At 56.7% G+C, this 27,176-nt stretch overlaps 1 protein-coding gene across 1 annotated transcript; it reads right to left on the bottom strand.

Moving 5' to 3' along the window:
- Positions 1-243: 243 nt before the first annotated feature.
- Positions 244-24,812, bottom strand: RBM19 (RNA binding motif protein 19). Its single transcript, XM_068170295.1, has 21 exons — positions 24,674-24,812; positions 23,746-23,928; positions 22,763-22,888; positions 22,490-22,528; positions 20,862-21,078; positions 18,984-19,252; positions 17,126-17,200; positions 16,353-16,431; positions 15,548-15,619; positions 14,325-14,525; positions 13,348-13,478; positions 12,588-12,712; positions 11,516-11,612; positions 10,498-10,608; positions 9,975-10,175; positions 8,715-8,832; positions 7,108-7,244; positions 4,668-4,728; positions 3,525-3,604; positions 1,633-1,688; positions 244-895 (listed from the first exon to the last, which is right to left on the bottom strand). The coding sequence occupies exons 1-21, from the start codon at positions 24,707-24,709 to the stop codon at positions 775-777; spliced, it is 2,535 nt and encodes an 844-aa protein (XP_068026396.1). The 5' UTR covers positions 24,710-24,812; the 3' UTR covers positions 244-774.
- Positions 24,813-27,176: the final 2,364 nt, after the last annotated feature.

The raw sequence follows: 27,176 nt of genomic DNA, 5'->3' as shown, positions 1-27,176 counted from the left end.
GGAAGAGCTGAAAGCTGCAGAGCAGAGGCATCTGACTCAAGGCAGCCCCCACGAAGCCCCAGGAGGCAGGCCCGGAGCACGAAGCGCTGGGCAGCACTGCGGCACGCCTGCTCTGAGCCGCTCTGGAGGGAAGCAGGGATGGCAGGGGAGGGGAGGGAGGATTGTGGGTGACCACTCCTCAACTCCTGCAAGCCCCTTGGCTTTTGTTTTGAGGCTAACCCCCCCCCCCCCCCCCCCAATCTCTGAGTTTAGTTGATTAGATGGTGCTGGGTGATAGGTTGGACTGGATGATCTCCAAGGTCTTTTCCAACCTGGTCTGGTCTATCCTATTCCATTCCATCCTATCCTATTCCATTCCATCCTATCCCATTCCATTCCATCCTATCCCATTCCATTCCATCCTATCCCATTCCATTCCATCCTATCCCATTCCAGTCCATCCTATCCCATTCCATTCCAGTCCATCCTATCCCATTCCAGTCCATCCTATCCCATTCCAGTCCATTCTATCCTATCCCATTCCATTCTATCCTATCCCATTCCATTCTATCCTATCCCATTCCATTCCATCCTATCCTACCCCATTCCACCCTATCCTATCCCATTCCACCCTATCCTATCCTATTCCATTCCATTCCACCCTATCCTATCCTATTCCATTCCATTCCCATTCTATTCCTCCTAGTCACAACCTGATGGCAACCCCCTGTATTCAAATCCTACCCCCCCAGCTCCAGGCCAGAGCACTCCCCAGAGCCAAGAGCAGGCAGTGCCCTACCTGAAGAGCTCCCTGATCTCCCTGCCAGTGGCCTGGAACGGGATGTTCCGCACCAAGATCTTGGAGGTCTTCTGCTTCTTGACAGTTTGCTTCTTCCTGGATGATTTGACAGCAGGCCTGGGCAGTTAAAAGAAAAGGCAAGTCAGGGTCAGTGTGCAGCAGAACACCACAAGCATCTCAGCAGGCTGAGGGTTGCAAAGGACCTCTAGAGATCACCCAGTCCAACCCCCCCTGCCACGGCAGCTTGCCCACGATCACAGCGTCCAGGTGGCTCTGGAACCTCTCCAGAGAAGGAGACTCAACCACCTCCCTGGGCAGCCTCCAGCACCCTCACCCCAAAGAATGCTCTCCTCCTGTTCAAATGGAACCTCCTGGGTTCCAGCTTGTGCTCAACCACCTCCCTGGGAAACCTGTTGCAGTGTTCCACCCCCCTCATGGTGCAGAACTTGTTCCTAGCATCCAATCTAACCCTGCTCTCCTCTCATTTCAAACCATTGCCCCTCAGCACTCCAGGCCTTTGCAAACAGTCCCTCTGCAAGCTTCTTGTGGGCCCCTTCAGGCACTGAAAGGCCTTTATTAGGCCTCCCTGGAGCCTTCTCTTCACCAGGCTGAACACCCCCAGCTCCCTCAGGCTGTCCTCACAGCAGAGGTGCTCCAAGCCCCTGACCATTTCTGTGGCCCTTCTCTTGGACCTGCTCCATCAGCTCCATGTCCTTCCTGTGTTGAGGGCTCCAGAGCTGGATGCAATAGCCCAGGTGAGGTCTTACCAGCTGCTTGGCATAAAGTGAAGCAGCTACCAAGCATTAGTGCAGCTTAAATGCAGCCAGGGCACAGAGGGGAGGCAGCAGCTTTACCTGAGAGCCCTCTCTGAGATTTTCACTTCCAGCTTATGGCCATCTACAGAGCAGCCCTGGAAGTTGAAAGAAACAACAACAGGATGAATGAAGTCACAGCAGCTTCCAGGCTACAAGCACAGCATTTCACACCTTGCTCTTTCCCCTTATCCCTGCCAAATCTTTCCTCTGTTGAACACCACTCATGCAAGGAAAGGCTTCTGATATCAGGCTGGAGACAGCTTGGCTGGAAGCAGCAGCCAGCATCCCTGGATCTAGCTGTCTGTCAGCCTCAGCTCTGCCACTAAAGTGGCAAAGACAAATCACTTCACTGCTTTGGGCTACAGTTTGCTCTATCTCTAGACTGAAAACTCTTCAAAGCAAGGCTTGTCTGCTTGTTTGCTCTGGAATGAGCCAGGATGTCTTCCTGGCCATCAAAATCCCCTGGCCCTTGCTTCCTGTGCCTCAAAGGATGTCCTACAGCACTGAAAACAGCTTCTTGCCTACTCAGCCCTGCCAGTGCCCAGAGCATACAAAGGCACCACACTGGGATCCTGGAGCCCTGCTGCCCATTCTCTCCACAGGCTCCCCAGTTCCCTGCTTCCTCTCTTCCCCAGGACTCAGCCTTTCAAACAGGATGAAGAACACACACCTAGCCCAAGAGCAGGCAGGCTGTGGGATGTGAAATGTGAACCTGTTGAAGGTGGGACTCATGGACTGTGGTCACTGAAGCTGCCAGGGAGTACTTCCTCCCCATCTGCCTGCACAGGGATGGCTCCAGCTGCCCAGCCAACCACCCCAGCAGCATGGACCAAACACTTGGGTGCTTTGCAAGCAGCAGAGAGGATGATTCATCCCTTCAGAGCACAACACATGCTGTGGCATGTGGCATGGGGAAGGCAGGAGGCTGAAGCCCCTGGAGCAATGGCAGAGGCACAGAGGGTAAAGCCAAACTCTGCAGCACTAAGCACTGCTGGTGCTGAGGGGGAGTGGAGGCCTGGGCTCTCTGTCACCTCTGCAAAGGGCACCAGGAAGAATAAGAGCATTACATCTCAATCCCTGCACATCCTCTGCTGCCTGCATGTTGGATCAGTGCTAGGAAACACTTGTACATACAGAATTAACCAGGCTGGAAAAGACCTCAGAGATCATCCAGTCCAACCTCTCACCCAACACCATGTCATCAACTCAACCATGGCACCAAGGGCCTCAGCCAGGCTCTTCCTAAACACCTCCAGGGATGGGGACTCCACCACCTCCCTGGGCAGCACATCCCAGTGGCCAATCTCTCTTGCTGGGAAGAATTTCTTCCTCACATCCAGTCTGAACCTCCCCTGGCACAGCTTCAGACTGTGTCCTCTTGTTCTGGTGCTGCTTGCCTGGGAGAAGAGACCAACCCCCACCTGGCTACAACCTCCCTTCAGGGAGTTGGAGAGAGCAAGAAGGTCTCCCCTGAGCCTCCTCTTCTCCAGGCTAAGCAACCCCAGCTCCCTCAGCCTCTCCTCACAGGGCTGTGCTCCAGACCCCTCCCCAGCTTAGTTGCCCTTCTCTGGACACCTTCCAGCATCTCAACATCTTTCCTGAACTGAGGAGCCCAGAACTGGACACAGGACTCAAGCTGTGCCCTAACCAGTGCTGAGCACAGGGGCAGCACATGAGCTCTCACAGAGCCATTAAGGTTGGACAAGACCTTTAAGACCACTGGGTCCAAGCATAACCCAACTACCAGGACCACTAAACTCTCTCTTGCCCCCTGACACAGCTTCTTCCCCCACAAACCTGGCCCCATTTAGAGGCCTCTCCACCTGCACAGTGTTAAGTCCTGGCCCTGGCCTCCTCAGCTACCCTTTTGCACTTCACCCTTGATGCCCACAGCTCTGGAAGGGCTCAGGGCTGGGAGGGCCAAAGCTCACCTGGAGCCTGCGCAGAGCTTTCTGAGCGCTCTCTGGCTTCTTGTACTCCACAAATCCAAAGCCCATTGCGAGCCAATTGCCTGGCAGGAGAGAAAGGAGACTCATTAAACCAGCAGGGACAGTGGCAAGCAGAAGGCCTTTCAGTCCTGCAGAGAACTGGGGACACACTGTAGAGCAGGGCCTGCTGTGGCAGGCCAAGGAGGGATGGGTTTGAGAGTAACTAAAAAAGGGGGGGAGGACTCAAGGTGTGGCCTAAGCAGTGCTGAGCACAGGGCAGGATGACTTCCTTGCTCCTGCTGGCCACACTGCTCCTGATGCACAATCTCCCTCTCCTAGTTCAAATCAGCAGCCCTCGAGCAGGCCCTGCTCAACAGTCTGTCCCCAGTTTCTGATCAGCCTCTTTTAAGCACTGCAAGGCCACCAGAAGGTCTCCCTGGAGCCTTCTCGTCTCCAGGCTGAACAAGCCCAACTCTCCCAGCCTGGCTTCCAGCTCTCCCATCACTGCTGTGGCCTCCTCTGGCCCTGCTCCAACAGGTCCCTGTCTGTGCTGTGCTGAGGAGTGCAGAGCTGGCCCCAGCCCTGCAGGTGGGCTCTCAGCAGAGCAGGGGGGCAGAATCAGCTCCCTTCTCCCCATCCAAGAGCCCAGGAAGCCAGCCCAGGCAACACAACAGGCAGAGCCCTCCTCACCACAGCCTGCTGGGATGGAAGCAGGCAGCAGGCAAACAAAGGCCCCCTCAGCACAGTCCTCAGGCAGGCAGCCCCCAGATCCCAGCCCTCCCTGTGGGTGATGCTCAGCAGGTGCAGGCTTCACCACCATGGGGGCCCTGCTGCCTGGCATGCTGTACCCCCTCCTCTCTTCTGTCATCCTGAAGGAGCTGGCTCCCCTCTCTCCAGATCTCAGGAGGAGGCCACATCTCCACAAACCCCACAGCTGAGCTGAACCCTCTAGGCTGAACCTGGGGGGGGGTGGCTTTGGCTGCTGCTTTTCAGCCCTTTCAAAGGGACCACTTCTAGAAGCAGGCAAGTCTCTCTCCCCAGAGCGAGGAGGGAGCTGCTCAGCCGGCTGCCTGCTCCTGCAAGGCCACACCTGAGCCCTCAGCAACCAGCTGAGGGGAGGAACTGAACAGCAACTCTGCAGAGTACCTGCTTTGTCTTTCTTCCTGGAGATGGTGCAGCTCTTCACAGCTCCCACTTTGGAGAATGCCTGCAAGGAGTTGGGACACGTGATTCAGCTGCCTTTGTCACAGCCCTGCAACTCAAGAGACAACGTGGCCCTCCCCCACAGCCAGCAGCACAGGCTGCCAGGCTCCCCCCCTCCCCTCCCCACCCCCAGCACACACCTGACAAGCAGCCAGTGGGGCTGAGGCTTTTCTTGCAGCAGTGTGTCTGCACACACTCACTCACACACTCACAGGCAGACTTTGAGAGAGCAGTTCCCAGCACTCCCTCAGGACCACTGCAGAGCTCTGGGATGGCTCTAGGGGAACACTGTGGATGCCCTAAACCAGCAGGGTGCCCAGGGCTGGGGGGGCTGGGTGGTAAGACTGGAAAACATCACAGCATCACAGGATGGCACAGGGGTTGGAAGGGACCCAAAGAGATCATCAAGTCCAATCCCCCCCTGCCAGAGCAGAACCTAGCTCAGGTCACAGAGGAACACAGCCAGATGGGCCTTGAAAGGCTCCAGAGAAGGAGACTCCACAACCCCTCTGGACAGCCTCTTCCAGTGCTCTGTGAGCCTCACAGGGAAGAAGTTCCCCCTTGTGCTGAGGTGAAACCTCCTGTGCTGCAGTTTCCATCCAGTGCCCCTTGTCCTACCCCAGGGAGCAAGTGAGCAGAGCCTGTAAGACATGCAGGAGGAGCTGGAGGGGAGCAGGAGCTGCAAGCCATCTGTTCAACTTGCTTGGGAAACTCCAATCAGAATGAAGACAAAAGCCCCCACAGGGATGGCCTAGGTTGGGAGGGATCTCAGAAATCACCTACTCCAACCCCCCTGCCAGGGGCACAGGGACACCTCCCAACCAGCCCAGGCTGCTCAAGGCCTCATCCAGTCTGGCCCTGAACACCTCCAGGGAAGGGTTCAGCCACTGCCTCCTCTGGGCAGCCTGTGCCAGTGGCTCCCCACCCTCCCTGGAAAGATTTTCTCCCTCACCTCCAGTCTCAATCTGCCCTCCCCAAGCTTCAATCCACTCTCCCTTCCTATCACAACAAACCCTTGGACAAGAGGTGGTAGAGTCCCCATCCCTGGAGGTGTTCAACAGAGGGATTGGATGTGGCACTAGGAGCCATGGTTTAGCTGTCAGGAGGTGACAGGGATTGGGGAAGAGGTTGGACTTGATGATCTCTGAGGTCTTTTCCAACCTGGCCTTGAACACCTCCAGGGAGGAGGCATCCACAGCCTCCCCTGGGCAACCTGTGCCAGTGCCTCCCCACTGGGGGAGATTTCTTCCTCATCTCCAATCTAAATCTGCCCTCCCCAAGCTCCAATCCACTCCCTCTGGTCCCATCACTACAAAAGCCCCTCCCCAGTGAAGAGATTTCCACTACTTTCACCACTTTATCCTCAGCACTGCAGGTGGGGAGCAGCTTCTGCAGCAGAGTGGAGCCCTTTCCTCCAGGCCATGCTGGGAGCTGGGACTCCATCAGGCACCTCAGCCTGGCACTGATACACACACACAGCCCTCTCCCACTTCATCTGAGGGCCCAGAGCAGAGCAGAGCAGAGCAGAGCAGAGCAGAGCAGAGCAAAGCAGAGCAGAGCAGAGCAAAGCAGAGCAGAGCAGAGCAGAGCAGAGCAGAGCAAAGCAGAGCAGAGCAAAGCAGAGCAGAGCAGAGCAGAGCAAAGCAGAGCAGAGCAGAGCAGAGCAGAGCAGAGCAAAGCAGAGCAGAGCAGAGCAGAGCAGAGCAAAGCAGAGCAAAGCAGAGCAAAGCAGAGCAGAGCAGAGCAGAGCAAAGCAGAGCAGAGCAGAGCAGAGCAGAGCAGAGCAGAGCAGAGCAGAGCAGAGCAAAGCAGAGCAGAGCAGAGCAGAGCAGAGCAGAGCAGAGCAGAGCAGAGCAAAGCAGAGCAGAGCAGAGCAGAGCAGAGCAGAGCAGAGCAGAGCAGAGCAGAGCAGAGCAGAGCAGAGCAAAGCAGAGCAGAGCAAAGCAGAGCAGAGCAGAGCAGAGCAGAGCAGAGCAGAGCAGAGCAGAGCAGAGCAGAGCAAAGCAGAGCAAAGCAGAGCAGAGCAGAGCAGAGCAGAGCAGAGCAGAGCAAAGCAGAGCAGAGCAAAGCAGAGCAGAGCAGAGCAGAGCAGAGCAGAGCAGAGCAGAGCAGAGCAGAGCAAAGCAGAGCAGAGCAGAGCAGAGCAAAGCAGAGCAAAGCAGAGCAAAGCAGAGCAAAGCAGAGCAGAGCAGAGCAAAGCAGAGCAGAGCAGAGCAGAGCAGAGCAAAGCAGAGCAAAGCAGAGCAAAGCAGAGCAGAGCAAAGCAGAGCACAGCAGAGCAAAGCAGAGCACAGCAGAGCAAAGCAGAGCAAAGCAGAGCAAAGCAGAGCAAAGCAGAGCAAAGCAGAGCAGAGCACAGTCCCCTCTCCTCCTTCAGACTCACCTCCTTCAGAGTGTCTTCTGTGGTGGCAAAGTTCAGGTTTTTGATGAACAAGGTACACCCAGGAATGCTTTCTTCTTCTTCTTCCTCCTCCTCCTCTTCCTCCTCTTCTTCTTCCTTCTCTTCTTTCTGTGCCTCACCTGCAACAGAAAGACTAAACTCAGCTTTCTGAGATCTCACAAAGCCAACCTGCAGGGGAGCTTGTGCCCCAGCTGCTCCTGCAGCATGCACAGCCTCTTGGGGGGAGGACAAGGACTGAGGCAAGCTCAACACACAGCACATGAACACATCCCCAGAGCCCTGCCAGAGAGAGGAAGAGGCTTTATTCAGGGAGGGGAAAATCATCCAAAGCAGAGAAATATCTCCATGCACACACCCAGGCTGCAGCAGCAAGCCAGCCTCCCAGGACTCAGAATTAACCAGCTTGGAGAAGACCTCAGAGATCATCCAGTCCAACCTCTCACCCAGCACCATCTGATCAACTCAACCATGGCACCAAGGGCCTCAGCCAGGCTCTCCCTAAACACCTCCAGGGATGAGGACTCCACCACCTCCCTGGGCAGCACATCCCAATGGCCAATATCTCTTGCTGGGAAGAACTTCTTCCTAACATCCAGTCTGAACCTCCCCTGGCACAGCTTGAGACTGTGTCCTCTTGTTCTGGGGGTGGGTGCCTGGGAGAAGAGCCCAACCCCCACCTGGCTACAACCTCCCTGCAGGGAGTTGGAGAGAGCAAGAAGGTCTCCCCTGAGCCTCCTCTTCTCCAGGCTAAGCAACCCCAGCTCCCTCAGCCTCTCCTCCCAGGGCTGTGCTCCAGACCCCTCCCCAGCCTCATTGCCCTTCTCTGGACACCTTCCAGTGTCTCAATGTCCTTCTTGAACTGAGGGGCCCAGAACTGGACACAGGACTCAAGGTGTGGCCTAAGCAGTGCTGAGTACAGGGCAGAATGACCTCCCTGCTCCTGCTGGCCTGGGGTTGCTTAGCCTGGAGAAGAGGAGGCTCAGGGGAGACCTTCTTGCTGTCTACAACTACCTGAAGGGAGGTTGTAGCCAGGTGGGGATTGGTCTCTTCTGCCAGGCAACCAGCACCAGAACAAGAGGACACAGTCTCAAGCTGTGCCAGGGGAGGTTTAGGCTGAAGGTGAGGAGAAAGAGTCATTGGCCATTGGGATGTGCTGCCCAGGGAGGTGGTGGAGTCCCCATCCCTGGAGGTGTTCAAGAGGGGATTGGATGTGGCACTTGGAGCCATGGTTTAGCTGTCAGGAGGTGCTGGGTGACAGGTTGGACTTGCTGATCTCTGAGGCCTTTTCCAACCTTATTGATGCTATGATTCTCTGAACAGTCTCCCCCCAGAGCCCATGCTAGCCCAACCCAAACTGGACCTGAGTGCTGTGTGCAGCATTTCAGTCCCCATGCCTTGTTCAGAGGGTGAGGAACAAGCACAGTGCTTGTGTGACATCCTCAGCTAAGACACCCCAGAGAGGGTGACACAAGGAGGGTCATGCAGATGACCTCATGAGGTTGGGGCAGGAGGATCAGCACTGTGCTTTCCACATAAAGGGAGCAGTGCAACAGCCAGAGATGGCTCTGGCCTTAAGGCAAAGCTCTTACCAGGTTCCAGCCTTGCTTTGTCCTCCTTCTCTGGAGCCTCCAGGGCTTGTTTCTGAGTGGCAGGGCTGATGAAGACCCCCATTGGAGCCCATTCCAGGTACAATGGCACAGAATGGAACTGGGGGGGGTGGAAAAAGCAAGTTACAGGAGAGAAATGAGGAGTGGAGGGCAAGGCCTGGAGCAGCAGCTCAGCTCTCAGCTTTAATTTCTCTGTCACAGAAGACAGCAGTGGAACAGCTGAGCAACCCTTTCAGCTGGCCTAACTCTCTCTCACCACAGGAGAGTCTGGATCCAGCCCCACACAGGACCACAGCCTACCCTGTACCACAGCCCTGCACTGCCAAAGGTGCAGCAAACCCTCTCCAGGCCCCTGAGGCTTTTCCAGCTGTCACAGTCCCCTCCCTCCAGCCACCTTCTGCAGGTTGAGAACCCCTGAAGGTGTCCAGAGAAGGGCAACAAGGCTGGGGAGGGGTCTGGAGCACAGCCCTGGGAGGAGAGGCTGAGGGAGCTGGGGTTGCTTAGCCTGCAGAAGAGGAGGCTCAGGGGAGACCTTCTTGCTCTCTGCAACTCCCTGAAGGGAGGTTGTAGCCAGGTGGGGGTTGGTCTCTTCTCCCAGGCACCCACCACCAGAACAAGAGGACACAGTCTCAAGCTGTGCCAGGGGAGGTTTAGGCTGGAGGTGAGGAAGAAATTCTTCCCAGAGAGACTGGCCATTGGAATGTGCTGCCCTGGCTCCAAGTGCCACATCCAATCCCCTCTTGAACACCTCCAGGGATGGGGACTCCACCACCTCCCTGGGCAGCACATCCCCAGGGCCAATTACTCTTTCTGGGAAGAGCTTTCTCCTCATCTCCAGCCTGAACTTCCCCTGGAGGCTTTCAAGGCCTCTCTGGCTGTGTTCCTGTGTGACCTGAGCTAGATTGTATGCTCCTGCTCTGGCAGGGGGGTTGGACTTGATGATCTCTTTGGGTCCCTTCAAACCCCTGACATCCTGTGATCCTTGGGGTCCCTTCCAGCCCCTGCCATCCTGTGATCCTTGGGGTCCCTTCCACCCCCTGCCATCCTGTGAGCCTTGGGGTCCCTTCCACCCCCTGACATCCTGTGATCCTTGGGGTCCCTTCCAGCCCCTGCCATCCTGTGATCCTTGGGGTCCCTTCCAGCCCCTGCCATCCTGTGAGCCTTGGGGTCCCTCCCCCCCTGGCTCTCTGCCCTGCTGTGTGAGTCTCAGCAGCAGCTGCTCCTCCCTCTCGCCATGCTCACCCTGGTGTAGGCCAGCCTGGTGAAGGCTTGCTTGGCCTCAGTTGGCTCCAGGAACTCCACAATGGCAGTGATGCCTCCTTGTGGCATCAGCACCCTGCCCAGGCTGCCATGCTGCCCAAAGATCTCCTCCAGCTCTGCTGCACTGGTGCTGGCTGGGAGGTTCTTCACCAGGATCACCGTCTTGCTCCGCTCCCCTGCGGCCTGGCACGGGTGGTGGGAGGAGGAAGAGGAGGGATTTAAAAACCCAGAGCCCACTCTTGGGAGTGAAGGGCCCCAAACTGACCCCAGCACCCCAGAGGTGGCCCCAGCAGTGCCAAGCAGAGGGGCACCACCACTCCCCTGCCTTTCTTGGCCCCCTGAGCACGCCGCTGGCTCACGTTCAGCTGCCCTCAGCCAGCTCCCCCCAGGGCCTTTTCTGCCAGGCAGTTTCCAGCCACCCTGCCCCAAGCCTGGAGCCTTCATGGGGCTGCTGTGACTCAGGTGCAGGACCCAGCACTTGGCTGGCTGCAGCTGGGCTCCTCACCTGGCTGAAGGAATCCAGGCTGACTCCATTTTCCAGGAGGAAGCGGCGAATCTCCTGCACCAGCTCGGTCTCTCCCAGAGCTATCCTCACTGCCACGCTGTCTTTGCTCTCCTGCAAGCAAGACTGGCAGTCACCTGCTGCTCCTGCTGCTCTCAGAAGCAGCTGCAAAGAGAATCTGGCAGCAAGCCTGAGGGTAAAATGCTGCAGCTCCCCTGGAGCCGGGGGGTGCTTGGCTGCTGGGGAGCGCAAAGCTTCCCAAAGCCACCCCGAGGAATTCCAGGAAGGAGCTGAGGCTTCAGGCTGCACATTCCATCAACTGCCAGGCATGGAGAAGGGCCAAATGCAAAGCAGAGAGGGGAGAAGGGCTGGGAGGATCACTTTATCTGCCAGTGACAAAGGGATTTTGGGGGCTCAGACCCCACAGAGAGGCTTTGTGTCCAGAGAAGGGCAACGAGGATGAGGAGAGGCCTGGAGCACAGCCCTGGGAGGAGAGGCTGAGGGAGCTGGGGTTGCTTAGCCTGGAGAAGAGGAGGCTCAAGGGAGACCTTCTTGGTCTCTCCAACTCCCTGAATGGAGGTTGTAGCCAGGTGGGGGTTGGTCTCTTCTCCCAGGCAAGCAGCACCAGAACAAGAGGACACAGTCTCAAGTTGTGCCAGGAGAGGTTTAGGCTGGAGGTGAGGAGAAAGTTCTTCCCAGAGAGAGTTGTTAGCCATTGGAATGTGCTGCCCAGGGAGGTGGTGGAGTCCCCATCCCTGGAGGGGTTCAAGAGGGGACTGGATGTGGCACTTGGAGCCATGGTTCAGTCATGGGGTCTGTGGTGACAGGTTGGACTTGATGATCTCTGAGGTCTCTTCCAACCTTGGTGATGCTGTGACACAGCCTCACTCCTCTCTCAGCCTGCAAGGTGCTCATTGATGCACAGAGGCCTTTGCTGCACAAAAGACCAGGAAGGTCTTGGGCAGGAGGAAGCTGCTAGCAAAGTGATCTCCTAGCCCAGCTGACCAACCACCCAACTCACATGGTCCAGCACTTGGCTCTTGGAGGCGTTGTACTTCTGGGCAATGGCATCGGCCACAGCGTTGGTCCCCACGAACAGGGTGTTCCAGTTGTGAGAGCTGCAGGAAGAGAGAAGAGCCAGGCTCAGCACCAGGGAAACCTCCTTCCACTGCTTGCTCTTCCCCAGGAGGGTGGGGAGAGCCTGGCACAGGTTGCCCAGGCAGCTGGTGGAAGCCTCAGCCCTGGAGGTTTTTGCAGCCAGGCTGGATGTGGCTGTGAGCAGCCTGCTGTGGTGTGAGGTGTCCCTGCCTATGGCAGGGGGTTGGAACTGGCTGAGCCTTGAGGTCCCTTCCAACCCTGACAATTCTATGATGCTATGATTCCAGTCCCAACTCATTCAAGAGTTCCTTCTTTGATGATGATCATCATGATGATGAAAGATGTGGAGTTGCTGGAAGGTGTCCAGCTGGGGAGGGGTCTGGAGCACAGCCCTGGGAGGAGAGGCTGAGGGAGCTGGGGTTGCTTAGCCTGCAGAAGAGGAGGCTCAGGGGCGACCTTCTTGCTCTCTCCAACTCCCTGAAGGGAGGTTGTAGCCAGGTGGGCGTTGGTCTCTTCTCCCAGGCACCCAGCACCAGAACAAGAGGACACAGTCTCAAGCTGTGCCAGGGGAAGTTTAGGCTGGAGGTGAGGAGAAAGTTCTTCCCAGCAAAAGTGATTGGCCTTTGGAATGTGCTGCCCAGGGAGGTGGTGGAGTCCCCATCCCTGGAGATGTTCAAGAGGGGACTGGATGTGGCACTTGAAGCCATGGCTTAGTTGTCAGGAGGTGTTGGGTGACAGCTTGGACTTGCTGAGCTCTGAGGTCTTTTCCAACCTCATTGATTCTATGATTTCAAACCACACTTTCTGCTGCTCACTGGGCTGCTGCTTGGACAGAGGAATGAAGGAGGCAAGAGGTGAAGGAAGCAGAGCTACCCAGCAAATGCTTTCCTGACTTTGGTAGCCTACACAGCCCCTGCAAAGGCCCCAGGTGCACTCCTGCCCCATGGAATTTGGCAGGCTGTGCTGCCTTGCCCCACCACAGGACACCTCCCTACCTGCCACTGTTGGCTTTGTCCTTGGCCTCTTTCTGCTTCTTGTAGGAGGAAGACTCTTCTGCATCTCCAGCTTCCTGTTGTTTCTCCTTTCTGATTGTGGATGGCAGGAGATGCATCATCCTACCCTAGAAGGAAGGAAGGAAGAATACACCTGGCCCAAGGGCAGAGGGTGAGCCCCAGGCAGGGGCCAGACCTGGAACACCTGCCCATCCAGTTCTGCCTAGGGAAGAACAGCTGCAGCAGCTCCACACTGAGCCACACAAGTTCAGGAACCATGCAGAGCAGAGGAAACTCTCTCTGGCACCTTTCCTGGCTGAGCAGCCTGGGTGGACAGAGGGAAGCTTCCTTCCCACAGAGGAAGGTCAGGAGCAGCCACACAGTGTGAGAGTTCAGAAAGGGACTGGATGTGGCACTCGGAGCCATGGGTTAGCTGTCAGGAGGTGTTAGGGATTAGGGAACAGGTTGGACTTGGTGATCTCTGAGGTCTTTTGCACCCTGGTGGATTCTGTGATACTAAGAGCAAACAAGAGCCTGAGACTCTGACCTCCTTCCCCACCTCCAGCTCCCATTGAGGCTCCTGCAAGGCTGTCTGAACCAGGCCGCTCTCCCCACACCAACTGTGTGCCCATGCAGCAAGGCAGAAGGGGCTCAAGCATTGCAGCTAAGCACAGGGGCAAACACCTGGCCACATCAGTGACAAGCCCTGGCAGTGGCAGCTGCAGCCCAGGGGCAGAGGGTGAGCCCCAGGCAGGGGCCATACCTGGAAGACCTGCCCATCCAGCTGGGCGTAGGCCTTCACGGCGTCCTCGGGCATCATGTAGGTGATGAAGGCAAAGCCTTTGGGTTTCTTGGTCAGCCTGTCCAGAGGGAAATGGATCTCCGAGAGGGGGCCTGCAGAAGGCAAAGCTTGAGTGTGCCAGCTGTCCTTGCACAGCCCTGCTCCCAGCTGGCAGAGGCACTCTGCTCTCCTGAGCTGCTGCCCGGAGCCCTGCGCCGGAGCCGTGGGGAGCCCAGCACAAGGGACAGCGAGCTGCTGGAGCAAGCCCAGAGCTGGGCCACAGAGATGGTCAGAGGGCTGCAGCACCTCTCCCCTGGGGACAGGCTGAGAGAGTTAGGAAGAGGACACAGTCTCAAACTGTGCCAGGGGAAGTTCAGGCTGGAAGTATGGAAGTTCTTCCCAAAAAGAGAGATTGGCCACTGGGATGTGCTGAGGTCATCCAGCCCAACCCCTCACCCAACCCCATCTGATCAACCCAACCATGGCACCAAGGGCCTCAGCCAGGCTCTTCCTAAACACCTCCAGGGATGGGGACTCCACCACCTCCCTGGGCAGCACATCCCATGGACAAGCTCTCTTTCTATGAAGAACTTCCTCCTCACCTCCAGCCTAAACCTCCCCTGGCACAGCTTGAGACTGTGTCCTCTTGTTCTGGTGCTGCTTGGCTGGGAGAAGAGACCAACCCCCAGCTGGCTACAACCTCCCTTCAGGGAGTTGCAGAGAGCAAGAAGGTCTCCTCTGAGCCTCCTCTCCTCCAGGCTAATCACCCCCAGCTCCCTCAGCCTCTCCTCTCAGGGCTGTGCTCCAGACCCCTCCCCAGCCTGGTTGCCCTCCTCTGGAGTGAGTCCATATTCCACATGCAGGGCACAGAGCTTTGTCCCTTCCCCCCCAGGAGAAGCTTTGTGTGCACAAAGGAGGGAGGCAGCCCTGCCAGCCCCAGTCCCACAGCACATCCTTACCATACTTGGAAAAGAGCTTCTCCAAGTCCTCCTCAGTGCAAGTAAAGGGAAGATTCCTGACAAAGAGCCTTCCTGACTCAGACAGGTCCTCCTCTTCCTCATCATCCCTCTTCCTTCTTTGCCAGGGCTGCTTCTCAGGTGTGGCTGACACTGCTCCTGCTGGGGCACTCCTGCATCGGAACACCTCGACGCATCGACCTCCTGATGCACAGACACACAGCCACAGGAGACAGACATCAGCCAGGCTGGAAAAGGCCTCAGAGATCAGCAAGTCCAACCTACCACCTACCACCCAACACCTCCTGACAACTAAACCATGGCTCCAAGTGCCACATCCAAGCCTTTGTTGAACACCCCCAGAGATAGGGACTCCACCACCTCCCTGGGCAGCACATCCCAATGGCTAACAACCCTCTCTGGGAAGAACTTTCTCCTCACCTCCAGCCTAAACCTCCCCTGGCACAGCTTGAGACTGTGTCCTCTTGTTCTGCTGCTGGGTGCCTGGGAGAAGAGACTAACCCCCACCTGGCTACAACCTCCCTTCAGGGAGTTGGAGAGAGCAAGAAGGTCTCCCCTGAGCCTCCTCTTCTCCAGGCTAAGCAACCCCAGCTCCCTCAGCCTCTCCTCCCAGGGCTGTGCTCCAGACCCCTCCCCAGCTTTCTTGCCCTTCTCTGGACACCTTCCAGCATCTCAACATCTTTCCTAAACTGAGGAGCCCAGAACTGGACACAGGACTCAAGGTGTGGCCTAAGCAGTGCTGAGCACAGGGCAGAATGACCTCCCTGCTCCTGCTGGCCACACTGTTCCTGCTGCAGGCCAGGATGCCATTGGCCCTCCTGGGCACACTGCAGGCTCATGTTCAGCCTACCATCGACCACTGCCCCCAGGTCCCTCTCTGCCTGGCTGCTCTCAGCCACTCTGCCCCCAGCCTGTAGCACTGCCTGGGGTTGCTGTGGCCAATGTGCAGCCCCTGGCACTTGGATGTGTTCAATCTCTTGCCCATGGGCTCTGCCCAGCTGCCCAGCCTGGCGAGGTCTCCCCGTTGGAGGCCACAGCAGCCCCTGTGCTGTTTATGCTGCACTCAGCTGAGCAGAGGAAACCATCCCCACCATCTGCCCTGGGTAAAACCCTCAGAGAGGAGACACTTGTGCAGGGAGCACTTCAGCAGCTGAGCACCCTGCCCTGGAGAGCAGGCAGAGCAAGGAGGAACACACAGCCCTTACCCAGGTATTCTTTCTTTCGCTTCAAGGCCCTCTGCACTTCGGCTTCACTCTTCAAGTCAACAAAGATGCAACCTTGGAGGAAGGAAAGCTTCACCTGAGCCTTGGGTGTGGGGAACACACAACCACTAATTGGCTAATTAAGGGTGAATTGGGCTTCCTTTGATGGAGATCCCTACAGATAAAGCCTTCAGCCCCCCCAGTAAAGTGTCCACCCAGCCTGAAAGTGGCCATGGCAGCCTGGAAGGTGCCTTTGGAAAGCTTGTTCTCCACATGCAAACCAAAGCAGCCCAACTGAGCAGCTGAAGGAGGCTCTCATAGGTGCCCCCAAGAACAAACAAAAGGTCCATGCACTCCACTGTTATGACCAGGAAGGGAGAACAGACAATAGCCAAGCTGCACACCAGCTCTGAGGACCTGCTCCACACTCTTCCTGCTGGGAGTCAAAGCCCACTGGCAGACCCACGTGGGTCAAAGTCTACCCTGCAGCCAAGGCACACAGGTCAGCAAAGGCCTTGGAGCCATCTCAGAGGAAGAGGCCTTTGCTTGGCATGGTTTGGGATGTTTAGGAAGGGAGGCAGATCAAGGAAAGGGCTCCAGCTGCTACTCCAAAGGGAGCCCAGGCAGCATTACTCTGCCCACGGCATCCTGTGGCCAGCAACTAGGGCAGGTGAGCTGCAAAGTCATGGGAAGGGCTGCAAGAAGCAGGACAGGAGCCAGCAGTTTGGGACTGCAGGTGCAAAGAGCAGAGAGGAGACTGAGGGAGGGGTCCTGTGACTCAGGAGATCCCTCCACATGCACACAGTACCTTTCTTTTTCCCCCGGCCTTCTTTTCCCATCCGGATTGCCACTGGCTTCAGGGGGAGGAAGAAGTCCCAGATCCTTTGCTGCAGGAAGAGTTGGGCTGAAATAGATTCTCAGATGGCCAGAGAAGGGCCACAAGGATGAGCAGAGGGCTGGAGCTGCTCTCCTATGAGGACAGACTGAGGGAGCTGGGGCTGTTCAGTCTGGAGAAGAGGAGGCTCCGAGGAGACCTCATTGTGGCCTTGCAGGATCTGCAGGGGGCTACAGGAAAGCTGGGGAGGGACTTTTTGGGGTGTCAGGGAGTGACAGGACTGGAGGGGATGGAACACAACTAGAAATGGGTAGATTGAGATTAGGAAGAAGTTGTTCCCCAGGAGGGTGGTGAGAGCCTGGCACAGGTTGCCCAGGGAGGTGGTGGAAGCCTCATCCCTGGAGGTGTTTGCAGCCAGGCTGGCTGTGGCTGTGAGCAACCTGCTGTGGTGTGAGGTGTCCCTGCCCATGGCAGGGGGGTTGGAACTGGCTGAGCCTTGAGGTCCCTTCCAACCCTGACAATTCTATGATGCTAAGGAGGAAGCAGCAGGCTTCAGCCCTTTATGCACACTGTAAAACATGCAGCACACCCCACCTCTGCACAGAGCCACTTCCAACCTTTCCTGACCTCCAGCACAGCACTCAAACCAGCTCCATAAGTGATGACAGAAGGCTCTGCAAAGGTCACACCAAGTCAAGCCCCAACCCCCATCCCCACTCCTTTCCCGGCCTGGTAAGACAGCTCACCTCTGTGATGTTGGAGGGAGCACCACGGAGCTCCACCGTGTATGGTGTGCTGGCTTCAGCTGAGCTGCCTTGGCTCTGGAGGGAAGGATGGAGATGGAAAGGAGAGTGAAAAACCAGCTGAAGGCCACAGCACAACGGGCTGGAAGCTGAACAGCAGGAAAGAACATCCAGAGCTCACAAGATCAACAGAGGCCTTTGGGTTGGAAAAGACCTTTAAGATCATGGAGTCCAACTGCTCCTTATCCCTGCCACAGCTGGGGTTAAACCACAGCCCTCAGCACCACAGCCCTCAGCACCACAGCCCTCAGCACCACAGCCCTCAGCACCACAGCCCTCAGCACCACAGCCCTCAGCACCACAGCTCTGCCTCTCTGAAACAAAGCCTGGGAGAACTTCCAAGCCAGTCCTGAGCATGCTGGGCTTGCTTAGCCTGGAGAAGAGGAGGCTCAGGGGAGAACTTCCTGCTCTCTACAACTCCCTGAAGGGAGGTTGTAGCCAGGTGGGGGTTGGTCTCTTCTCCCAGGCAGCCAGCACCAGAACAAGAGGACACAGTCTCAAGCTGTGCCAGGGGAGGATCAGGCTGGGTGTTAGGAGGAAGTTCTTCATAGAAAGAGAGATTGGCCATTGGGATGTGCTGCCCAGGGAGGTGGTGCAGTCACCATCCCTGGAGGTGCTCAAAAAGGGACTGGGAGAGGCTCTTGGTGCCATGGTTTAGTTGATCAGATGGTGCTGGGTGAGAGGCTGGACTGGATGATCTCCAAGGTCTTTTCCAACCTGGTTAATTCTATTCTATACTTAAACTGAACAGGCTGCCCAGGGAGGTGGTGGAGTCCCCATCCCTGGAGGTGTTTAAGAAGAGCCTGGATGAGGCACTTGGTGCCATGGTTTAGTTGATCAGATGGTGCTGGGTGTGAGGTTGGACTGGATGATCTCCAAGGTCTTTTCCAACCTGGTTAATTCAGTTCAATTCTATTCTATTCTATTCTATTCTACTCTATTCATACCTCCAGCCATGGGGATCCAGCCCCCACTCTCAGGAGCCTCTTCCACTGGTTGATTATCCTTTCAGTGAAGAAGTTTCTTCTCATATTCAACCCAAACCTTTCCCAGTGCAACCTGAGGCTGTTTCCCCTCAGCCTGTCACTTGTTACCAGGGAGAAGAGACCAACCCTGACCTCACTCCAACCTCTTTCAGGGCACTGTAGAGAGCCAGAAGCTCTCCCTTCAGCCTCCTCTTCTCCAGTCTAAACCACCCCAGTTCCCTCAGCTGCTCCTCACCTGTTCCCCAGACCTTCCCCCAGCTTTGCTGCCCTGCTCCAGCACCTCAATGTCCTTCCTGAAGTGAAGGCTCTCAATCTGAGCCCAGTATTAAAGGTGTGGCCTCACCAGTGCTGAGTCCCTGGGGGACAATCACCTCCATGGTCCTGCTGCCTACAGGATGCCTGATCCAAGCCAAGATGCTGTTGGCCTTCTTGGGCACCTGGGCACAGAGATTCTCACAGCTGCATCAGCCTTGGCAGGAGGTGCCAGGTGAGGGTGCAAGGTGTGCCTGAGCCTGTCAAACCCAGTCCTTAAAGACTGAGCTCTGCAGAACAGTGTCCTGCAGACAGGTCAGACAGAACAGCCTCTGCCAAGGGCACCAACAGCACTTGTGTGGAAGCCTCACCCCCAGGAATCTGACCAGCACTAAGAGGAGATGCAGTTAACTTTTGGTCACAGCTCCCACCCAGGGAGCCAAAAGAGCTGGCACCTAGGAGGCCCCACAGCCTTCAAGCTCCCAGCCTGGAGTGGCTAACAGACACACACTACCCCCTGGAGCTCCTGCTGCAGAGGAGACAAAAGTCCAATGAAGACAAACCTTTGTTGTGGCTCCTTTCTTCTTCCTCCCCACTGGTGTCTCTGGCTGTGTTTGTTGGGCTTCTGCCTTCCCCCTGCTGCCTGTGGGGGTGCTGGTGGTTTCTGCAATGCCTGAATCCTCCCCACTCTCACTGTCCTCCTCCACCTCCTCACTGTCTGTTTCTTCCTCTGCACTGGAGGAGGAGGGAGAATCCTTCACCACTTTAGATTTCAGGTAGTCCATGTCTGAGAGGTCTTTCCTGGTAGCTGCCTTCTTCCCTTCTTCCTTTGCTGTCAGAGAGGAGAGAGCAGAAGAGTTTTGCACACAGCCACTGCTGCTTTCTCCCCAGGCAGTCACAAGCTGGGAGCACCTGCAGAGAACCACCTTCCCCTCCTCTAGCTGTCCTGTGGGAGTGAAATGTTTGAGAAGGGCAGAACAATCTTACCTCAGCACTTCCAGACTGACAGCCTGGCTCACTCCTCCTCAAAGCAACACTTCAGGTATAAGACAAAGCAGAAATGAGCTTGAGGAGCTCCACAGGAGAGCATTTGGTCTCAGTTTCAAGCCAATGCTTTGAGAAGTCTTTCAGAGAAGTCTTTCAGCTGCTGGATTTAGCTTTGCAGGCTGAAGATGAAGTTGTCCTTCCAAAGCATCCCTCCACACCCACCAAGGAGCAACTGATTAAACCTCAAGTTTGGTCACCCAGAGAGCTGAGGGGCAGGAAGGAAAATGCCTCTGACTCCAACAGAACAGCAGGAGGAAAGAGCATGGAGGGAGAGAGGTAGAAAGGCTCCCAAGGGGCATTCACCACTGGTGCAGGGACACTGGAGTCTGACAAGACACACAGCAGGCTGCAGCCCAGGTTCCTCACTCTGCTAAGCACTAGACAACAGTTTTCCTTTCAGGATCCAAGATCCTGAACTCTGGCCCACCCCAGCAGCTCTCACAGGGCTCAAGGACACAGCAACATTTCCAGAAGAGAGCCTCAGAGGCAGAACAGAGCAGTTCACAGCCCTCAGCTCCAGGTTACTGAATAAAGAATCACACTCAGAGAATCAGAGAATCAGTAAGGTTGGAGAAGACCTCAGAGATCAAGTCCAACCTATTACCTAATACCTCACACCTCCTGACAACTAAGCCATGGCTCCAAGTGCCACATCCAATCCCCTCTTGGACACCTCCAGGGATGGGGACTCCACCACCTCCCTGGGCAGCACATCCCAATGGCCAACCTCTCTTGCTGGGAAGAACTTTCTCCTCACCTCCAGCCTAAACCTCCCCTGGCACAGCTTGAGACTGTGTCCTCTTGTTCTGGTGCTGGGTGCCTGGGAGAAGAGACCAACCCCCACCTGGCTACACTTTCCCTTCAGGTAGTTGTAGAGAGCAAGAAGGTCTTCCCTGAGCCTCCTCTTCAATCACAGAATGGTTTGGGCTGGAAGGGACCTTAAAGATTGTCTAGTTCCAATCCCCCTACCATGGGCAGAGCCACCTTCCACTAGCCCAGGCTGCTCAAGGCTTCACCCAACCTGGCTTTGAATACCTCCAGGGCAGGGGCAGAGAAACAACCACCCAGCTCTGGGAATCCTGGAGATGAAAGTGGCTGCAGGGTTAGGAGATTATCCAAGGGAATCAAAAGTGGCTGTTTGTCCTCTTGCTCTTCTCTAGACACTGACTGAAGGGCCCAGGGGGAAGCACAAAGGCAATCCCCTCAGCAGCAGAAACTGCATTTCCCATGCTGCCCCAAATCCTGGCCAACAAACACCATCCCACAGCAGCCAGAGTGAGCCCCATGCTTGAGGGGCCACCTTCCTGGAGACAGCAGCTCCACTTGGAAGCAGCAGCCCAAGTCAGGTGTGAGCAGCACACAGAGAAGCAAAGGCTGAGAGCTCCGTGGGGTACCTTCGCTTTCCTCCTCAGCTCCAGGGGCTTCCTCCTCAGCCTCCTCCCCACTCAGCTCCTCAGACTCATCTGAATCAAAGTTCAGGTAATCCTCAGCTGCTGACTTTGCTTTCCCCTTCTTGGCCTCCTCTGCCAAGGTGTCATTGGCCCAGGTGGCCACCTGGGAGCGTTTCTGGTGAACCACCAAGAACTCCTGGAACGTTTCATCCTCTTCCAGCTGCAGAGAGAGAAAGCAAGCAGACAGGCTGTCAGGACAGACACAGGGGAGCTCCTTGCAGCTCTGCAGGCAAAGCTATCACCTCACTCAGAATCACAGGCTCCTTTTTGCTTGGAAGAGACCTTTCAGATCATCAACTGCAACCCTCAGGTCACCACTGAACCACATCCCTCAGCTCCACAGCTTTCCAAGCCCTCCAGGGGCAGGGACTGCACCACCTCCCTGGGCAGGCTGTTCCAGGCCTAGGAGGGGAAGAAACTCTTCCTCATGTCCAACTTTAACCTCCCCTGATGCAACTTGAGGCTGTTTCCAGGCCTTGAAAACCCTCAAGGGAAAGAAACTGTTCTTCATGCCCAACTTAAACCTCCCCTGGCACAGCTTGAGACTGTGTCCTCTTGTTCTGGTGCTGGCTGCCTGGGAGAAGAGACCAACCCCCACCTGGCTACAGCCTCCCTTCAGGGAGTTGGAGAGAGCAAGAAGGTCTCCCCTGAGCCTCCTCTTCTCCAGGCTAAGCAACCCCAGCTCCCTCAGCCTCTCCTCACAGGGCTGTGCTCCAGACCCCTCCCCAGCTTTCTTGCCCTTCTCTGGACACCTTCCAGCAGCTCAACATCTTTCCTGAACTGAGGAGCCCAGAACTGGACCCAGGACTCAAGGTGTGGCCTGACCAGTGCTGAGCACAGGGCAGAATGACCTCCCTGCTCCTGCTGGCCACACTGTTCCTGCTGCAGGCCAGGATGCCCTTGGCCTTCTTGGCCACCTGGGCACACTGCTGGCTCATGTTCAGCCTCCTATCAGCCACTACCCCCAGCTCCCTTTCTGCCTGGCTGCTCTCAGCCACTCTGCCCCCAGCCTGTAGCTCTGCCTGGGGTTGCTGTGGCCAAAGGGCAGCACCTGGCACTTGGATGTGCTCAATCTCCTGCCCTTGGGCTCTGCCCAGCTCTCCAGCCTGGCAAGGTTCATGCTTAAGAAGATGTGAAGGGCAGTGTCAGGAGGACAGAGCCAGGCTCTGCTCAGCCATGCCCAATAACAGGACAAGGAGCAATGGGTGCAAGCTGGAGCAGAGGAGGTTCCCTGTGAACAGAAGGACAAACTGTTTCACTGCGCTGGTGACAGAGCCCTGGAGCAGGCTGCCCAGAGAGGGTTTGGAGTCTCCTTCTCTGGAGGCATTCAAAACCTGCCTGGATGTGTTCCTGTGTGGCCTGCCCTGGGTGAGCCTGCTCTGGGCAGGGGGTTTGGAGTGGATGATCTTCAGAGGCTCCTTCCAAGCCCTAACATGCTGTGATTCTGTGCCAGCCACACACCTTGCCTGAATGCAGAGCATGGCAAGCAGCACAGGAAAAGGCTGATCCAGCCCTTGCTCTCAGTGCAGGCTAGCAGGAATGTCAGGGGTGGTGACTTGAGCCCAACTCACCTGCTTTAAGTTTTCAGCTGGATCCTTCTTCTTTTTGTTCTAGGGTAAAAACCAAGATGGTTAGACAGGCTCCTCACAAGCACAGCCAAAAGAACTGCTCAGGCAATCTAATGCTGCAGAGAACACAGAGCTGAAAGGCACAAGACACCAGAGCCAGGCCTCCAACACCTCCTGTCCCAGCTCCTCTGTCCCCTTTCACCACACACTGGACTGCCCTTCCCCCTGGAAGTCACTGCCATGCACCAGAGCCTCAAGGCAGCACACAGGACTCACTTTCTTTGTGCCTTCAGCAACTGCACTGGTCACAGGCTTCTCAGTCTGTGTTTCTGGGGCCTTCTGGGAGTGCTTACTCCATGCTTTGGGTTTGGAAGGGTCTCCAAAGGACTTGCACAACTCAACCTGCAAAGAGAATCAATCAGATCTTTGACTCAGTGTCTACTGTAAAACAGTTTTGCAGTTCAGGCTGGGTGTTAAGAAGAAATTCTTCCCAGCCAGAGAGACTGGCCATGGGAATGTGCTGCCCAGGGAGGTGGTGGAGTCCCCATCACTGGAGGTCATCAAGTCCAACCTGTCACCCAGCACCTCCTGACAACTAAACCATGGCTCCAAGTGCCACATCCAATCCCTTTTTGAACACCTCCAGGGATGGTGACTCCACCACCTCCCTGGGCAGCACATCCCAATGGCCAATCTCTCTTGCTGGGAGGAACTTTCTCCTCACCTCCAGCCTAAACCTCCCCTGGCACAGCTTGAGACTGTGTGCTCTTGTTCTGCTGCTGCTTGCCTGGGAGAAGAGACCAACCCCCACCTGGCTACAACCTCCCTTCAGGGAGTTGTAGAGAGCAATGAGGTCTGCCCTGAGCCTCCTCTTCTGCAGGCTAAGCAACCCCAGCTCCCTCAGCCTCTCCTCACAGGGCTGTGCTCCAGACCCCTCCCCAGCTTTGTTGCCCTTCTCTGGACACCTTCCAGCATCTCAACATCTTTCCTGAACTGAGGGGCCCAGAACTGGACACAGGACTCAAGGTGTGGCCTAACCAGTGCTGAGCACAGGGCAGAATGACCTCCCTGCTCCTGCTGGCCACACTGTTCCTGATGCAGGCCCTCATAAGAAGTCCCTCCCCAGCTCTCCTATAGCCTCCTTCAGGTACTGGAAGGCCACTCTAAGGTTTCCCCAGAGCCTCCTCTTCTCCAGGCTGGACAGTCCCAATACCCTCAGCTGTCCTCACAGGAGAGGTGCTGCAGGGATCTGAACTCACAGTGATTCTGGAGGTGTCTATGAAACTTCTGTTGAAGTGGCTCAGTGCTCTTTGAGCTTCATCTTCAGACTTGTAGCCAACAAAGCCAAACTTCCTGAACTTGCCATCCTTGGTGAACTTCAAGCAGCAATCAGTGAGGGTCCCAAAGGCCCCAAACAGCTTCTGGAAGCGATCTTCCTTCATCTGGCAAGTGAGGCAAGACAGCAGCAAGGCAAATCAGCAATGCAGTGAGAGAAACTCATCAAAGCAAGCCAACTGCTGTCAGAGAGCTCCCAAAGCGCTGTGCTGTGGCAGCCCTGATCAAAACCCCAACCCCACACACCAGCCACCAAAGCCCTTCACTGTGACCTGCCACAACCAAGCCCCTCAGGACAATCAGAGGCACCCTGGTGGCGGCAAAGCAGCACACTGTGAACCTGCCCCAAACTGCCAGACAATGGGGGGAAGCCTGTGAGCAGAACGAGCTCTGCCCTCCCACACTGAGGGGCTGCTCGCTCCCCTTCCCCTCCCCAGCCCATGCATCACACTCTGCATCCTTCTCCCCAGGCCATCTCCCAGATGGCAAACATCTCTCCTTGAGCTCTCCCTGCCCTGGGTCCCTTACTATGCTCCCCCCAAGGATGCCTCCTCGCTCCCACACAAGGATTCTCACCACAGCACATCCCCACCACCCCTTCCTCCAAGATCATCTCCCCCTCCCGAACCCTGCTATCTTCCTCATCCCATCCCGAAGCGAGGACCTTCCCTCCCAGGAAATCTCCCCTCTCACTCCAGGCCCCAGCACACCGAGAATCCCCTCTCCTCCCGGCTCTTCTCCCTGCCCAGCAGCCCGCATTGCCCAGCCACCGGGGGTGTTGCTTCGCACCCATCTTTGGGCCCCGCAAGCCCCCTCCGCCCCGCAGACGCCGCAGCCCCGCGGAGGGCTCACCCCGTTGGGGAGGTTCTTCACGATGAGCCGCGACATGGTGGCGACAGAAAGCGGGAAGGGAGAGAAGGAAGGCGAGAGAGAGCCTGGCCGGGTCGCGCTCAGCGCCGCGCACGCCAGCGCCTGGGCGCCGCCATCTTGCCGCCGGGTCACGTGGGCGAGGGGCGGAGCGCGCAGGCGCCGGGGGCGGAGCCGCGTCCTGGGCACGGCGCTGGGCGCGGGGGAGGGAAGGGGAGGGCGCAGGGCAAGCCCGGGGCTGGGCGCCGTGAGGGGACCGGTACAGGGGGTGAGAGGGAATGGGGCAAAGGGAGCACCAGAGGCGATTAGCATCGCGGAGCCGTTTGGGTTGGAAGAGGCCTTCCAGATCACGGAGCCCAGCTGTTAACCCAACACTAAACCGTGAACCTCAGCACCACATCTCCAAGGCTTTGAAACCCTTCCAGGGATGGGCACTGCACCACTGCCCTTCCTTTTGGGGGAGGAAATTGTTCCTCACGTTCAAATTAAACCTCTCCTGGTGCAGCCTGAGTCTGTTTCCACTTGTCCTACCACTTGTTCCTTGGAAGAGACCAATCCCCACCTGCTTCCCACCTCCTTTCAGGGAGCTGGAGGGAGCAATGAGGTCTCCCCTCAGCCTCCTTTTCTCCAGGCTGAACAATCTGGAAACCACTCCTGGCACCAGCCCTGTTCTCCAGACTCTCCACCAGCTTTGTTGCCCTTCTCTAGACATGCTCCAGCACCAAAATATCCTTCTTAGAATCATAGAATCAACGAGGTTGGAAAAGACCTCAGAGATCATCAAGTCCAACCTATGACCCAACACCTCATGACTAACTAAACCATGGCTTCAAGTGCCACATCCAATCCCCTGCTGAACACCTCCAGGGATGGTGACCCAAAACCGAGCCCAAGATTTGAGGTGTGGCTTCACCAGTGCCAGGTACAGGAGGACAACCCCTGCCTTGGTCCTGCTGGCCACACTATTGCTCCTACCACCTAGGATGCTGGTAGCCTTCTTGGCCACCTGGGCACACTGCTGGCTCCTGTTCATCCCCAGGTCCTGGAATGGGCTGCTCAGGGAGGTGGTGGAGTCACCACCGCTGGAAGTGTTTAGAATAAGACCGGAGGAGGCACCCGGTGCCATGGTTTAGTTGATCAGATGGTGTTGGGGGATAGGTTGGACTCGATGATCTCGAAGGTCTCTTCCAACCTGGTTCATTCTGTATTCTGTGCTTCCACCGGGCAGAGCTCTCCAGCCACTCTGCCCCGAGCTGGGAGCGGAGGTCGGGCTGCACATGGGCACAGCCGGCAGCGCCTCCCGGGAGGGCATCCTGCGTCCCCTGCCAGCCAGTTACCAGCCGCTGTTAGAGCCCCCGCGGTGCTGCTGTCCATCCTCCGGGACCCCGCTGCACACCCGTCCGCTGCGCAGCCCCGGGGGCCCTCCGCTGATCGCGGTGCAGCCCCGGGCCGGGCCGGAGGAGGGAGCTCGGTACCCACAGCTCCGCGCTGGGCAGCTCCGAGCCGGCCGCGGCAGAGCCCACGCGAGAAAAGAAACCCAAAACCCGCGGGGGCTGCGAGGGTCTGGTTTGAGCTGGAGAGAAGCCGCAGCTGCCCTGCTCCCCACCCCGGGCAGTAGGGAAAGGGAAAAGCAGGAGTCCAGTTCTGGAGTCCCTGTTACAGGAAGGATCTGGAGATGCTGGAAGGTGTCCGGAGAAGAGCCACGAGGATGAGCAGAGGGCTGGAGCTGCTCTGCTGTGAGGACAGACTGAGGGAGTTGGGGCTGTTCAGGCTGCAGAAGAGAAGGCTCCGAGGAGACCTTATTGTGGCCTTCCAATATCTGAAGGGGACTGCAAGAAAGCTGGGGAGGGACTTTTGAGGGTGTCAGGGAGTGATAGGACTGGGGGGGATGGAACAAAACTAGAAATGGGTAGATTGAGATTGGATGTGAGGAAGAAGTTGTTCCCCATGAGGGTGGTGAGAGCCTGGCACAGGTTGCCCAGGGAGGTGATGGAATCCTCAGCCCTGGAGGTGTTTGCAGCCAGGCTGGATGTGGCTGTGAGCAACCTGCTGTAGTGTGAGGTGTCCCTGCCCATGGCAGGGGGATTACAACTGGATGATCCTTGACATCCCTTCCAACCCTAACAATTCTATGACTCTAAGTGACTTCTCTCTGAGGAGCAGCTAAAGAACACCACAGCCTGGGGATGTTGTGCTGCCTAAGTTCCCAAGAGGAAAAGAGGCCACAAAGCATGGAAGGAAAAGTCCCCTGAGGGTTCTTAAGCACTGAGTGCTGGAAGATGAAGTTATTTTGGGGAAGCAGGATTGTTCCCCTTCAAGCATCCTCTCTTTCTCACAGCCCTTTGGTCCATCTCTTCCTGTCCTACATGAGGCTCTGAAGTCTGATTCTATACCTTTAGTCCCAGAGGGGGATTCTCAGGACACCTCTCAGCTTCAGCACAACCCTCACTGGTTTTTCAGTCGGGCTCCACACCCAGTTTATCCTAGA

This window comes from Melanerpes formicivorus, unplaced genomic scaffold, assembly GCF_026170545.1.
Source record: "Melanerpes formicivorus ecotype bairdi unplaced genomic scaffold, bMelFor1.0.p_v2 SCAF_313, whole genome shotgun sequence".
In the NCBI taxonomy this organism is placed as follows: domain Eukaryota; kingdom Metazoa; phylum Chordata; class Aves; order Piciformes; family Picidae; genus Melanerpes; species Melanerpes formicivorus.
This window is presented reverse-complemented; position numbering and strand designations above follow the sequence as displayed.

Bases quoted from the DNA above. Each gene is read 5' to 3' on its own strand.
- RBM19 (XM_068170295.1), bottom strand. From the start codon at position 24,709: ATGTCGCGGCTCATCGTGAAGAACCTCCCCAACGGG. The intron at 21,079-22,489 runs GTGAGTTGGGCT...CTCTCTCTGCAG, and splicing joins CAGCTGAAAACTTAAAGCAG to CTGGAAGAGGATGAAACGTT. The intron at 12,713-13,347 runs GTATGGCCCCTG...CCTTCCTTCTAG, and splicing joins TGGATGGGCAGGTCTTCCAG to GGTAGGATGATGCATCTCCT.